Below are 14,674 nucleotides of genomic sequence, written 5' to 3'. Positions count from 1 at the left end.
ATCCTGATGCAATACAAAGTCTTCCTTCGAAGAGTGGTAACGTGCAATAGGACGTTTGCATGATGGCGTCATTGACCTCTACTACCAGACTCCCTTGCACACTTTCTTTTGTTCAGTTAATTAGCACCAATTGTCTTACTATTCTCATGAGGGAATAAGGATTTAAATAAGAAAGAAAATTCGCGAAGCATTATGGTAATGGTAATCAAATGACGCCATCATGCAAACGTCCTGTGTGATATTATGTACTTATTGACTGAGTGGGAGGGCCGTACGCGGTTGCAAATTATGTCAATACAGTCGCAGGTTTCGAGCAGGGTCGTACGGATTCGTATGGCCCTGCTCGCTCGAAGCCGTACGGCCCTGCTCACGCCATTTTCCCGAAGGTTTTTTAAAGAGCGCGCGTACAGCCCTCCCACTCAGTCAATAAGTACATAGTATGTCCCGCCCATTCCTTACCGACGTTTTTCACTGCCAAACAAATTCACAACCATTCCTTTTCCTTTTCTCTCATCCATCCTCCCTTGCTTCCCTCTTTCGCTTCTTTTAATTTCTCGTCTTTTTCCTTTAATTAAACATCGTCTCGACGCGGCTTACTAGTTTTTGGTTCAGAGCTCCAGCGACACTGAGAATCAAGTTGTTTTTCTTGAACCAAATCGCTCTTTTGTCATATACAGCCGTCCTCCATTTGATCTTAAGAATATTAACAATAATAACCTCATTATCTTTACGCCTCGAGGCAAGCCGTTGTCACTCTCTCAATCAAAACAAAATTAAATAAAATCGATAAACACGAAATAACCATTCCCTAAAAACCATAAAATGACACCTGCATATTGAGTTTCTCAAACGGTTTGCTAATTTTTGATATTTCTTGCGTGGAAAAAATTAAGCCTTAATTTTACGACTAAATTAAAGTTACAAACTGAAGACTGAAATGGATAGTTGGGTGAAATGAATGATTCGCGTGATGATCGACAAGCTCCATTCCACTTGAAAGCCCTTGAAAATTTGAAGAGATTCAAGATGGGGTGATTAATGACTTCGAGTCTTCAAGTCCTTGAAACGACTCAAGGGCTTCTCGAATCTCAAGTGCTCTATGTTTATGCCCTAACAGCCAAGAAATAATGAGTAGGTGTATTTATGAGTTTTTGTCAGAGACAAACAAGGATTTATTCACTCTTGGAAAGGTTTCAATTTTCTTTGAAAAATGGGTGAAAATCTCTTCTTGATTTCAACTAAAACACGAAAATAATTGCCATGGAAAGAGAATGTTAAAATCATTAAAACTATTGAGTTTGAAAGAAGGTTGAAAATCGCAAATATATGATTTTTTTAGGAGTGTGAATTGCGTAAAATCGAGAAAACCTTTGCTGGAGGCAATACAAGACATACCTCCACAACGAAGACGAAATTTCGATTTTCAAAATTTTACAATCTGAAAATACCTCCAAAAAGTTTATTGATAAATTTTTAGATAGATTAGGGAAAATATGTAAAACAATACCTTAAAATTTATGCAATTAATTTGAAGAGTTTTGTTGATTAAAACACATGCCAGCTACATTATACCCAAGAACACAGTATTCAGTTTTTTTAAACGAATTTACTTTTTTAGTACGAATCAATGTTGGTTTTTTTTCGGATTAAAAAAAAAGTACGCCTCCAAGAGACTAGGATTTTTGTTAACTTATGCTATGTCATGGGAGTAACGCTGAAGAATTAATTGAGACCCCAAGTGGTGTAATAATGGTTAGGCTGTATTGGTTCAAGTGGTCTAGCCCTTTAGAGACACTTCAAGGCATATTGCAGACTTTTTGACCCAAACACTCAAGTCTTTTAATATTCTGGCGTCCATATCTCCCATTCTTTGACTTATAATACCATTGAGTTTACTTTATTTTAATTTAGAAGGATGTCAAAGCTAGGTATCTTGGATGGAGAACTTGAACCTTTTTAAATTATCGATTTTTGTTTACCCGAACTTACATTCAAACACGATTCAAAACACGTTCAAAGGGAGATATAACGACCGCTTGGATTGTGGGATTAAATTGTGGAGGCGCGGTGGCGAATTTTTTTTACTCACGTCCTCAATCTCATGCCAACCATCCTTTGCACCAACCAGTCTACCCGAACTTACATTCAAACATATGATTCAAAACACGTTCAAAGGAAGATATAACGACCGCATGGATTGTGGGATTGTGGATGGAGGCGAGGTGGCGAAGTTTTTTTTACTCACGTCCTCAATATCATGCCCACAATCCCTTGCACCGACCAGTCTACCCGAACTTACATTCCAACATATGATTCAAAGCACGTTCAAAGGAAGATATAACGATCGCGTGGATTGTGGGATTGTGGATGGAGGCGAGGTGGCGAAGATTTTTACCCACGTCCTCAATATCATGCCCACAATCCTTTGCACCGACCAGTCTACCCGAACTTACATTCCAACATATGATTCAAAGCACGTTCAAAGGAAGATATAACGACCGCGTGGATTGTGGGATTGTGGATGGAGGCGAGGTGGCGAAGATTTTTACCCACGTCCTCAATATCATGCCCACAATCCTTTGCACCAACCAGTCTACCCGAACTTACATCCAAATATATGATTCAAAACACGTTCAAAGGAAGATATAACGACCGCGTGGATTGTGGGATTGAATTGTGGAGGTAAGGCGGCGAAGTTTTTTACTCACGTCCTCAATATCATGCCCACAATCCTTTGCACCAACCAGTCTTAGTTTGAGCATCGGAAAGGCTTAGCAGTTTCCGACATGTAAGTTATAATTTTGAGTTGTTATATCATCAGGATATGAATGACTGATGCATCAAGACGTCATGAATGTAAGACTTTTGCACGCGTAATTCTCAAATCGTTTTTCCTTTTCTCTATTACTGTTTTTCCTTTTATTTATTTTCATCGATTCATTTTTCCTTTCTATCCGTTTTATCTTTTGTCTCTCCCTTATTACCTTTCCGGTTTTTATACAATCTTTCTTTCCTTCCCTCCTTCCTTTTTTCCTAGAGTTAACTTTATGAGTTCCCAATGACGTTTTAAAAGCACTCCTATGATTTGTCAAAAAGGTTCTTATTAAAAAGGAAACTTTCTAAAAAAAAATCATGACTGTTTTTCACTAAGAAATCAAAACCGAATAGCTAACGGTTCGAATTAATAAAAATTGTAACGACGATGGTAATAATAAATGAAGATGACGATGATAACGCGACAATAATGAGAGATAAATATAGATATTGAATTTTGCTTATTTTCTTCACAGGGTAAGAGATTCAGCAATGGTTGGAACTAAAATTTTTTTTCAAAATTGAAAGTTTAATAAATACTTAAACATTTTTTAAAGATATTTTCTTATCATATTTACAGTAAATACACGGGGCATGAATGGAATGACAAAAAACATATGAAAAAGACTCTCTTGTCCTTGATGAGGGGGAATCGAAGGGGTATGGCAGAGGGCTAGAGATAGTAATAACCATACCTGGAAACTAGATGCAATTCTCCCCTTTTGCTTGTGCTGGCAACCCCAGCCAAGAAGCGAGGAAGAGGAAAGCACAGAGGTTTCCACGTGAGTGGGCTTAAAAAGAGTATAAGTGCCTTATAGTGTGGCTCTTTGCCACACCAAAGAAACAGCAGACCAGAATTCCTAAAAATTTGGAAGGGGTATACACCAAATCAAAATATAGTGATTAATTTGAATAACTATTGTTATTGATTGAGCACAGGGATCCCAATTAAGATAAAAGTGATAGATGAAAATTAGTCTCCTACGCAGCTGCTATTAGTTTCGTCACGCAACGCTTACTCCCCTTAGCTACTTAGGGGAGTGAGTATGGTGTGACAACACTAATAGCGTCTGCGTAGGAGACTAGATGAAAATAAAATCGAAAAAATTCAATAATTATTTAAAAAAAATTAAAGTCAACATAATATCCTTTGCAATATGAAAGAGTAAAAAAATCTATTAACAAATTCACTAGAACATTTTTTTCGCACACAACCTTTTTTCCAGTATATAATTCCTTTATGGTATCTAATGTTGCTCATATGTGGGATTGAGTAGCATCTCATACATGTGAAAATGCTTTTGTGTTTCCACGTGAACATGAGGCTAGTCAATCCAGAACAATAGTTATTCAAATTAGTCGTCATAATTCAATTTGGTGTATAGAGCAACATGATAGTATAAATCTGAGCATGACGTACAGTAATTATATTGCATGCCCCTTGGACCCTTCGCTTGATCCACCAGTCATGGTCAATCATTCTAATTCTGGATAAAACTATTGTTCATGCCCACATAACCTCATCCTATAGTGCTTCATTGTGAGGCTACTAGGGGCTAAAGGACATGATAAAAGCATACCAAGGTGAGTGACCTAGTTATTCATAATACTTAGTTCTTCCTGATCTCTCTTGTCTGTCCAGTTGCTGATAACATGGGCCAGGAAATTCTTAAATTCTTCCCGCACTGCATCAGGGTCTTCGTCGAGGTTTGTGTGGACGCATGCTGTATTGGCAAGGGTTTGAGCTGTGGGAAAATGGAAATGAGAGTTGAAATGAAATGAAAATGGAAATCAGCTCTGATAGGGATTTCTCCTGGCCATTAGTTATTCACTGATTAAGTGAGTCAAAATGTTAGATTCTCAGATGACGATAACATAGACTTTTTGTCCCTGACTTATATAGAAAGCTGAGGCACCACCAGTAAAAAGGATGTAACCAATAATATTGGTTTTCAGCTCATGAGAAATAGATTCTATTATAAATTAATGTGGATCATTATATGGTAAAATCAATTTTCCGTGTATTATGACCTCTCCTGAAGCTGTGGGGCTTGAAAAAATATGGCTGCTTTCACTCCTGAAATTATCTGCCTTTTTTATTATAAAAAACTTGCAGTGTAAATAACCTCTTTATAATGGTAAAATGTTTTTTCCTTCTGATTTTGACCAACAACATGCATAGTGGTCTAACTTGGGTACAAACAACACCATACAAGTCATGGTGAACATATGTTTGTACTGAAACAACACCACAATGGCAAAAATGTACCAAGCTTAGTGCATTCTGGTCTAGCTTGGGTACTATCGACACAATATAAGGCATGATAGATAAGTTGATTTTACTAAAACTAGACCATGACCTGCTTAGGGAGCCAGGGGGTGAGGAGAGAGAGATAGTAGAAGAGGGAATGTGAGGGCACCCTAACTTACGGATTTGAGCTCTTATACGGTCCTGCGCCATAGGTTTATGGTGTGCAAACACTATGCACTGGGCATCTCTGAGACCTTGGACTTGAATAAATTGTGTGTACCTTGATAGAAGACAAAATTAATATTTGTTACCCAAAGGTTCTGTCTAGGAGCATAAGGACAAGGAATTTAGAAAACCATAAAAAATGGGGAGAAATGCATTATTATGGGACAGCATAAGAATTAATCTTAGAAGCTTTGAACTCAACTTGGATATGAAGTTCAGTTCAAAATTGAATCTGAGACCCAGGCTTGAACTACATAACATTTAAGGACAGTGCATAAGTAATGCATAATGCAAGGTACCAGGTAAAATGCTACCCCCTCACCCTACCACTCACTCAAAACCCTCACTAGCAGGAAAACAATGAAATAATGTATTCCATCCATGCTACCCTAACTGAAGGTGTCCGGTAAATACTACTCAGCCCCCTCCTCTAGGTCCCCCCAACAGAACAGTCAACCCTCCCTTCAGACCCCCCTCCCAACAACCCAGTCAACCCTCAAAAGCAGGAAAACGATGAATGAAAAAGGGTTCTGTTTTAAACTCCTACCATGTTTCTAACTCCTTGTCATGGTTTGGTTGGTCAGGATTATAGACTATGACAACACCGTTAGCATCTTTCTGTATGGCTGGCCAACAGGTAGAAAATCTACAACAGAATTGAACCAGATTGTTATGATACTGCATGCCAGGAACAACAGACAAAATCCCTATGCTTATGCTCATTTTAAAGAGTTTTTTGATGCCCTTATAACTAGGAGGGCTTATAACTGGAAGGACATTTGCATTAGCAGACTATTAGGATTATGACCTGGGGGTCCATAATTGGAATTTTACAGTATTATGACATTGGAAGTTGTGATTTGAACTTCTTGATTGTATGTAGTATGCTTTACCATACTTATTTAAAGGTCTAATAACTTATAGCACAATCAGGCTGCAGATCGAACTGATTTAAAATTAGATCCAAGAAAGCAGTCCCATATTCTTTTTCCCAACAGTCGTATGTCAGTCCTAGATCCTCAGGGTCTGGGAGGATCTAGTACCAACACTATTGATGGCTGCAATAGACTAACGTACAGAGATCAAAACAATTTCATCTTATTCTATTTCAAAATGTATACCCAATTTCTCACTTCCATAATTTTTTGAGATATAATGCACATGCCGATTGGCTGGCTTACCATATTTATGTCAAAGGTAAGAGGCACCATGCACAAGATATTTTGTAAAAGCAATATAAAACTGCTGCTTATGTCTCTGTACTGTGATATAAAAACTATAGGAGCATGTTTCCATCATGCTCTACAGCTCCTAGCATATCAATATAGCAGTATAGAAACCTGCACAAGCATTTTATATCAAAGTTATAATCGAGTTACCTAACAAACAGCTATGATTTTAGGCATCTGTTTTGCTTTTGTTTTCTTTCTATTTTGTGTGGCTTCTTTCAATCAAATTTCCAACAGACTCATGAATCAGTATTTCTTAATATCAATTTGATAGAAGCCAAAAACACAGGCATCTTGTGCTATGTTGGCTGGGTAATTATGGTAACGGTATTAAAATATCTTGGAATTATCTCTGTTGTGATCAGTTTACCTGTGGTCTCCACTGCAATCCCATAACTCCACTTCACAGTTTGCAGTTCTTCCGGGAGTTATTTCTATCCCATTACATTCGAATTCAAGAATCCTGGTGAGGGAAAACAACCGCTTCATGATACATAAGACAAGACATATATCCTCTTAATTGAGTGAAATGTGTGTAAGAAATGACGATCTTTAAGCTATTTCAATTAAAGTAAGGAAGATAAAGGAGGGTACACTTTGTACGATTTTGGGAAGAGTAGTCATACCTGACTCCTTGAGTCGGGTGATATTCACCTCCTGATGTCTCAGTTGCATCAGAAAGAAAGTTAGCTAAAACAGTCTTTCCGCTCTACGACAAAAAACAGAGCTGAATCAACGAAAAAGCTGTAGAAAGTCGCTTAGCAACAAGATAAACAATGTATTAAAGACTATAACCACAGTCTTCATATGAACTTTTAGACACCCATTTTTCGCTAAGAAATCGTCAACAACGTTTAAAAACAAAACAGAGAGTACAAATATATAATTTTTAAACGTCTAAAATACCTCACAAGGTCCAAGAACGAGTATTTTGGCTTTAAACATCCCGAGATAAACAGTAGTTTCTCGACGTTTACGATCTGTGAAGAAGAAGAAATATGGCGGAGGTGAGCTGAGAGGAGTCTGGGAATGGTTACCACAGGAAGCCCAAATCTATGTGCGGACCGGAGGCAACCTGACCAACTTGAATCTCATGATGGAAATCGTATTGAATAAAACAAAAAAAATATCGAGAATATGCTTGAAGCCAAAATTTCCAGATCATAAACTCACACAGCTTGGGTGAATATTTAAACAGAAAAACTTGTAAAAGATCCATTTGCATATATTCAAACGCCGAGGGGATATTACATGCGATTAGGCTTCCAGTTTTTATCTCTTTCTTATCGTTGTCCTTCTCTATTTTTTACTCCTTCCCTATTTCTCCATCTCCTCTTCCTCATGCGTCGCCGCCTTCTCATCCTCATTATTCGTTTCAGTCTTTCTTTTCTTTTTTTCTTCTTCGTTTTCGTCCCATTACGCCTCAATTGTCGTCGTTTTACGAGGGTATAACAGATAAAGCATGGAAGTTGTTTCCAATCTGGCCTTCTTATTTCGGATGAAATTGTAATTTGGACAGCCAATTTTCGTGTAGGGAGGAAAACCAGAGAACCAACAAGCAACTTACTCACATATGAGTACGACACAATGCAAGCGCGGCAATCAAATCCGGTCCAATCAAACACGGGTCGCATTGGTAAGAGGCGACGCATTAGCAGCGCACTTCACCGATTTTTTCCTTGCATCTCTAGTCACTCGTGCTTCTTAGAATCTCATTTTAACTTGCTTTTTCTTCCAAGGTTCTTCAGAGCGGTAAAACCTGAATCCGTACTAGTACGCACTGAAGGCATAAAAGTGATATTATAATGTCCAGTCGTTAGTAGTTAGGTCGTTAGCGTTACAAATTCATTTACTTGATCTAACCATGTCCTGTGGCGTCTTGCTCATTAATATTTATCTTCAATCTTGTGTAATCCTATTCTCACCAAAAAAAAAGTTTGCAGTCCACATCACACGATGTGCGCCATAATGTCACGTCTTAGTTTGCCAAGGGCATGGAGTGTATCATCAATTCTGTCCAAATCTTTTTTTCCCTTGCATGACAATCATCTTCCAATGGCCTTGAATCGTATTCAATTCGGCATAACAACACGCAAGCTTTTCCCATTCCCCTATCCAGCCTTAAAAGAAGCATCCATAAACCATGTCAAATTGAAAAAATATCTTACGATCTCGCTCTTAATTTCTCGTTCAATTTTTTAAGAAATCTGATCTCATTTTGATTGCTCCTTTATTATTTTCTTGTATTATTTTTCACATCCTTAGGGCTCGGTGGAACTCTTTAACGCGAAGGAATAATTTTCGAGGAATAGTCGGTTGGTTAACATTTATAATACAATGTCATCTTAATTACCAAAGACCTGCCAAAGGGGGCAAATTATGATAGCACATCTGCAAAATAATGACATTTGCCCAGCTAATATCCTTTCAACTCAGTCAGGAAGTAATTGGAAGTGAAACACGGTGGTTCCTTTATATGAAGCTTTTTTAAAGTGTTATTTCGGAATGAAGTTGGATATATCTAACATTTTTAATTATGAAAGGCTTCGAATATTACGCATTAATACTCTTTTAGAAATGTAAAATTGCAGGATGAAACTATATGCGTCGGCTGTACCGTGCTCTGAGAACAATAATATTTTATTCGTAGGATTTTTTAAAGAGTTATGATAAATAAATGAAAAATAAAGGAAAGTTGTATGGACTTTTATGTGGCGAACGAAGGTGACAATGATATGGCAAACAAAACGCGCGTTCAACACATTGTTTCGATGTCAAATCGTATTCACGGCTGGAAATCTTTTGCCGATAATATAAATAATACTAACGATTACCTAAATATGATATGCAAGATGCATAAATATATATATATACACAGGCCTACAAAGTCTAAAAAAGCCTGTCACTCAGAAACAAACCTTTTTTAGCACCTGACTTTCGAGGCAGATGAGAAGTTTCCTTTGATACACTTGCAGCACGAGAACGTCGTCTTTCGTAAGACATTATGAGCAGATAAAATAAGTTGAAAAAGATTCGTCCGGAAAAGCATACGGCAACTTACGACCCGCACTACGTTGAATAATCAGTAGCTAGTTCGGTTTTTTTCCTGTCATTTACATTTTCCCTTTTACGTATTGTCTTAAGATGTATGCATTAATACAACGTTCACCAATCAAGTATCGGAAACAACTCGCAAGCACTCTCAGGCACTCGCCATAAACAAACAATAACCAATAAATAATGATATTGGTTTTTAGCATGTTTTAACTAATTTCCTCTTCGATTGAATTTCCTTGCGTTAGTTTTGCTTGTACAAAGAGTTCGACTTTTAGCTCATTATTTGTCGAAATAATTGGGCTTTGTGTGAGGTTTTTAACTAGTCTTATCAGCTTTTGAACCGACGGAGTCACTAACGGGGAAAGCAGCTATCCAGCTGCACTAAACCTAACTTTTTCCTTTTAAAACTCTTTTTTGGAAACAGCCTTATTTAAGAGCATTTAAGGACGACTAAATGAGAGCTCTTACGGATATTAGGCTGCGGACACAATTTCCGAGCGCTTAATTCTGGAAGTGATACCATACGCTGTGTGTTACCGAGACGACTAGAAACAAGTAAAATTCAAAGCAAAAAAGTAAAAAAAGGTATTTCCTTTTATTCTAGAAATATAGTCCAAAAATAGAATATTCATTACTAGATGGGGGAGTTATTTCCTAAGGTGATATATGCCTTCGCCTAAGATTTTTTTGGGATGTAATCATAAAAAGAAAAAATTTGGATTGCGAAAACAAAAAGGCTGAGTTACGACTGACGGAAATTAAATTTGCGCTTAACGGTAATACATTGATTAAAAATTTACCAGTTGTGCAATGAATTTTTAAATTGTTAAATTTTGTTTTTGTAAATTGTTTTTTTCCTCCAATTAAGTTTGAGTATATGCACTTACTAGTCTTGTATCTTTATACAAATGAGTGTTCTGGATAAAACGTTGTTAAATAGTTTCTTTTTTGTTTTTGTTTTGTTTCTTTTGTCATTGTTCTCAGTATACAAACACTTCTTCCTACCACCTCTCTCTCTTTTACTCCGACGAAGGACTAGCGTTAGTCTCCCCCACAGCCGCTTTCAGTGTTGTCACGCAACGCTTTCTCCCCTGAGCTACTCAGGGGAGAAAGCGTTGCGTGACGACACTGAAAGCGGATGTGGGGGAGGCTAGACTAGCGTCCGAGACGTTAGTATAATCTGACCCTTTTATCATTACTGTTTCAATAGAAACACCGACGCAGCTCACACTAGTTTTTAGCTAGTTATCTCTGGTTGTCAAATAGTGTTCTGTGTCATAAAGAAAGCCGGTTCCGTTAAGAATACAGGAAAACGTACGTTTAAATGAATAGGTGTTTTAAGGATTGAAAATTATTCTTCACACTGACCAGGTTATAGAAACAAAACAAACACAAAATTCAATAAATGGCAAACAACTCAAATAATAAAAATAAAGATAAAATAAAATGAAGATAAATAGTTGTTTAAATGTATGTTTTATTCTTCTCCGTTTAAAATCTCATCTTGTTCTATCATCCTTTTCTGATCGACTGCCTTGAAATTCTATCGACTGAATTCATAAAAGAACTAAATCCTTACCCCTTCCCATAATAATGATAAATTCAAAACATTGTACCTACTTTTACGTCTTCTTTTATTTTTACTACTTGGGTTTCCTGTGGTGTAACTGTTGTTCGTTGCTGGCAGAATCCCAGAACTTTCTCTTTTGGATTTGCTTGGCATATTTGACTTAGGGCTATCTCGGCTTTGCACAGCAAGAAAGCTTCAAGAAATGTGTGGTCTTAAGTCGATTTTGGTCGATCGGCACATTTGCGTCTTCGACTATGGCTAGACTTGCCTGCACAATCATGGGTAGCTTGGCACCCCAACATAATTGCTGCTAATTGGAATTAGCTGACATCGATAAGACATTTAGTGTTTAATGTTCTGTTTTGAGACTTCCTGGCAACGACCAAACCAACCGCTCGCAGACGTTGATGTAGGTGCAATGTTAATGAGTGATTTGTCTTTGAACTAGTTAAAGATGGAAATGCGTCAAGTGGATAAAGTTGAGATGGATTGTCATGTGCGATCCTTCCCCCTGAGGTGGGTTGTCATGTACCATCTTTCGCCCTGGGGTGTCTTGTGCCATCCTTCTCCCTGAGGTGGATTGTCATGTGCTATCCTTCTCCCTGAGGTGGATTGTCATGTGTCATCTTTCACCCTTAGGTGTCTTGTGCCATCCTTGTCCCTGAGGTTGATTGCCATGTGTCATCCTTCTCCCTGAGGCGTCCGTTGTGCTATCCTCTTCCTGAAGTGGATTGCTATGTACCATCCTTTTCGCTCGTGTGTCATCATATCGTAACCTATTCAGTCTAAGACTTGGAAAAAGCTTTTCTAGTGGTCTTGTGACTGTTGCCATAAACAGTCGTGGAATGTTTAAATAATTATTAAGTATATAATAAGTACATCATTATTTTGATCTCAAATTTCAATTGTCGGTCAACGGACCACGAGGAGCGATTTGTAAGAGCAAGTATATGGCTAGACAAGGTCAGTAAAATCTTATACAATTACTTTGTAATCACACATATATATGATTTATTATTGATTGTACATTTTTGGATGATTTAGACACACCGTATATACCATTGTTCACTGTAAATCATGCCTGATTAGAGATAACACAATTGTGACTTTAACCTTAAGTAATTCATGTATTCTTTTATGTTTGTTATAGTTTTACGATCAAATTAAGAACTATTAAAGATTGTCAGAGATCCGTATAAAACCCTAGCCATGGTTACGCCGGTAGCTACAGGTCTTCTTGCCATTTTTTGTGTTCCCGTGTTTTTGTTATTTGTGCAGTTTATTCAGTAGGATAATGTGTATATTGTATCTTACATGTTTGCAAAGATCAGACGCTAAAGGATTGATCATGCTATGGCCTGAGGTGCAAGGTTTTTACAAACATTAGCATTATGAAGTTAAGATAATAATTAGCAGTGGCATTTTCACAGACTGGCTCTTCATCCACTGAATTCCAATTGGAATTTAGAATTTGATTTTTGCTGAGGGAGGAAAACCGGAAGAAAAACCCTCGAAGCACAGGAGAGAACCAACATAAACAACTCTATGACTCACATACGACACCGAGCCCGGCGGAACTCGAACCATGGTCGCACTGATGAGAGGTGAGCGTTCTCACTGCTACGTATACGAACGTGCCATCCATGCTTCCCTAAATGAATTTGCCAACAAATATAGTTCTGGCCAGGCCAAGTCGCTTTAATATTTGTTTCATCGGCAAATCGATGTCTGGTCAAAGTAAAAGTGTAGTTCAAACTTGTATATCATATTTGATTTTGTGGGTTGTTTTGGTTGGTTTTGGTTTAGTTATATCCGTTACGTTATTTAACAATTATTCACCTCAGGCTCAGTGAATATCGGGGAAACGAAGTTGAGGTATTCCCGATATTCACTGAGCTTGAGGCGAATAATTGTTTTAGTATAAATACACAGGGGATTTTTCAAAAAAAGAAAAAAAGAAGATAAAAGACACATTTTTTCCAGTAACAGCAACAAAGCGGCTGGCCGCCATTTTGGATTATCGCTGGAGGTGATTATCGTGTGATAATCTGAGTTTCTCGACCAATCAGCGCGCGCGATTTTCAATAATCACCTGTGTGTTTATACTAAGTATGTATACTATGGTGTTCGGAATTTAGGTTTTTTATGTTTTTTGTGTCTTTCTTTTGAATCATTTGCTGTTTTTATTATATATTCTATAAAACAATCTTTCTATTTCGTAGTGTCGTTAAAATTTCAAATGTAAAAAAAAATTATTATATCTTTTAAAATTTCTTCGGCCTTCTATGTAGTTTCACATTTTTTTTAGCATAGTCGTAAAAAAATGACTGTTTTCCGAAATTAAATGCGATAAAAGCTTTTGTGGCCGGAAGTCATTATGCGCTTAATATTGTCCTTCCAACTCTTTCTCGCCATAATAGTCTAAATATTTAATGATTTTCTTTTATACGCCTCTCTCTCTGAAGTTTACCTTCAAACACGGAACACCGAACAATGAATAAATGCAAAAGTCGAACACGATTCACGATTTTAAACGCTATTTAAATCGGAGTTCTTGAAGACACTTGCTCGCGAGAAATGTTGCTTTTTGGCATGGGTGACTCAATCCATTCCGTTCTTCAAGAATAATCGTTAAAGTTACGCGATATAACGCCGGTTGCCTTGGTTACGTAACTTCTATACAAGTCGAAAATATTTGTATATACTTCGGAAATGTATAAAATAACATATATGGTAATGACATCGGATATAATTTTGAATTTGCTCAGCAGGTTTTTACATTTTAGAATGCTTTCAACGGCTTAAAAGACACAATCCTTATCAATCAGGTGTTTCAATTATGACAGCCTCGAGCGCCTAGTCCTGAAAAATGCGAAAAATTCAAAAAGGCGAAGCAAATCAAAAGAAATTTTTGAGTGTGGTTTTCGTTTCCATAAAACAATACTATAGGGATATATTCACTTACTAGTCGTACCGGCTTTTCTTTGTCTTTTCTCCATCTTCGTACAACGAATTTGTCTGTACCCAAGCGATCAGCAATATTTCGGTTGTCTTTCCATTGGCCTACTTAGACGGAATGAGGACAAGGCCAAGAAATTAAAATAATGGCGAATTTGCATAATCAGTCATTCGCACTTGAGCAGCATGTGCGCGGGGTAGCGGCTTGGGGAACAATAATAACAGCGTGATTGCAAGTAATATAAATCCCGTCAATGTATAATAGTAGAAATTGGAAAAGCAGCCAGCAAAACTCTTCTTGTTATGATATTACTGTAACTAGTCCAAAGACGGTTGTTCATGATCTTTCTTTTCACGTCGTTTTTTCTCTCAAATTCTTTGCTTTGATTTTGATTTCGATTACTTTTTCTCTTTTCAAAAGAATCAACTTTCAAACTCATTTTTTAAACATTTTATACTTGGCCCGCTGACTAAGGCCCCGTCCACACTATGCCGGATAAATTTGAATCCGAATTTTTATTTATTCGGACAGGCCTACCGTCCACACTAGTCCGGGCGATTCACCGAAAA

General features: G+C 37.4%; 1 protein-coding gene across 3 annotated transcripts; it reads right to left on the bottom strand.

The window, feature by feature from the left end:
* Window positions 1-1,541: 1,541 nt before the first annotated feature.
* Window positions 1,542-14,229, bottom strand: LOC116296147 (intraflagellar transport protein 22 homolog). 3 transcript variants are annotated; one of them, XM_031704114.2, is made up of 7 exons: window positions 14,121-14,229; window positions 7,426-7,499; window positions 7,146-7,228; window positions 6,890-6,982; window positions 5,838-5,936; window positions 5,245-5,345; window positions 1,542-4,559 (listed from the first exon to the last, which is right to left on the bottom strand). In XM_031704114.2, the coding sequence occupies exons 1-7, from the start codon at window positions 14,143-14,145 to the stop codon at window positions 4,408-4,410; spliced, it is 627 nt and encodes a 208-aa protein (XP_031559974.1). In that variant the 5' UTR covers window positions 14,146-14,229; the 3' UTR covers window positions 1,542-4,407. The 3 variants fall into 3 exon arrangements, with proteins under 3 accessions (XP_031559974.1, XP_031559973.1, XP_031559971.1); XM_031704113.2 differs by having other exon boundaries at window positions 14,112-14,226; XM_031704111.2 differs by lacking the exon at window positions 14,121-14,229 and adding an exon at window positions 9,438-9,603.
* Between the last annotated feature and the right edge of the window lie 445 nt (window positions 14,230-14,674).

This window comes from Actinia tenebrosa, unplaced genomic scaffold (genome assembly GCF_029948245.1).
Source record: "Actinia tenebrosa isolate PJP-AT-01 unplaced genomic scaffold, QUT_ActTen_1.0 PGA_scaffold1__47_contigs__length_23844297, whole genome shotgun sequence".
NCBI lineage: Eukaryota > Metazoa > Cnidaria > Anthozoa > Actiniaria > Actiniidae > Actinia > Actinia tenebrosa.
Note: the sequence above shows the minus strand (reverse complement) of the source record. Positions and strands in the feature narration are given on the sequence as shown.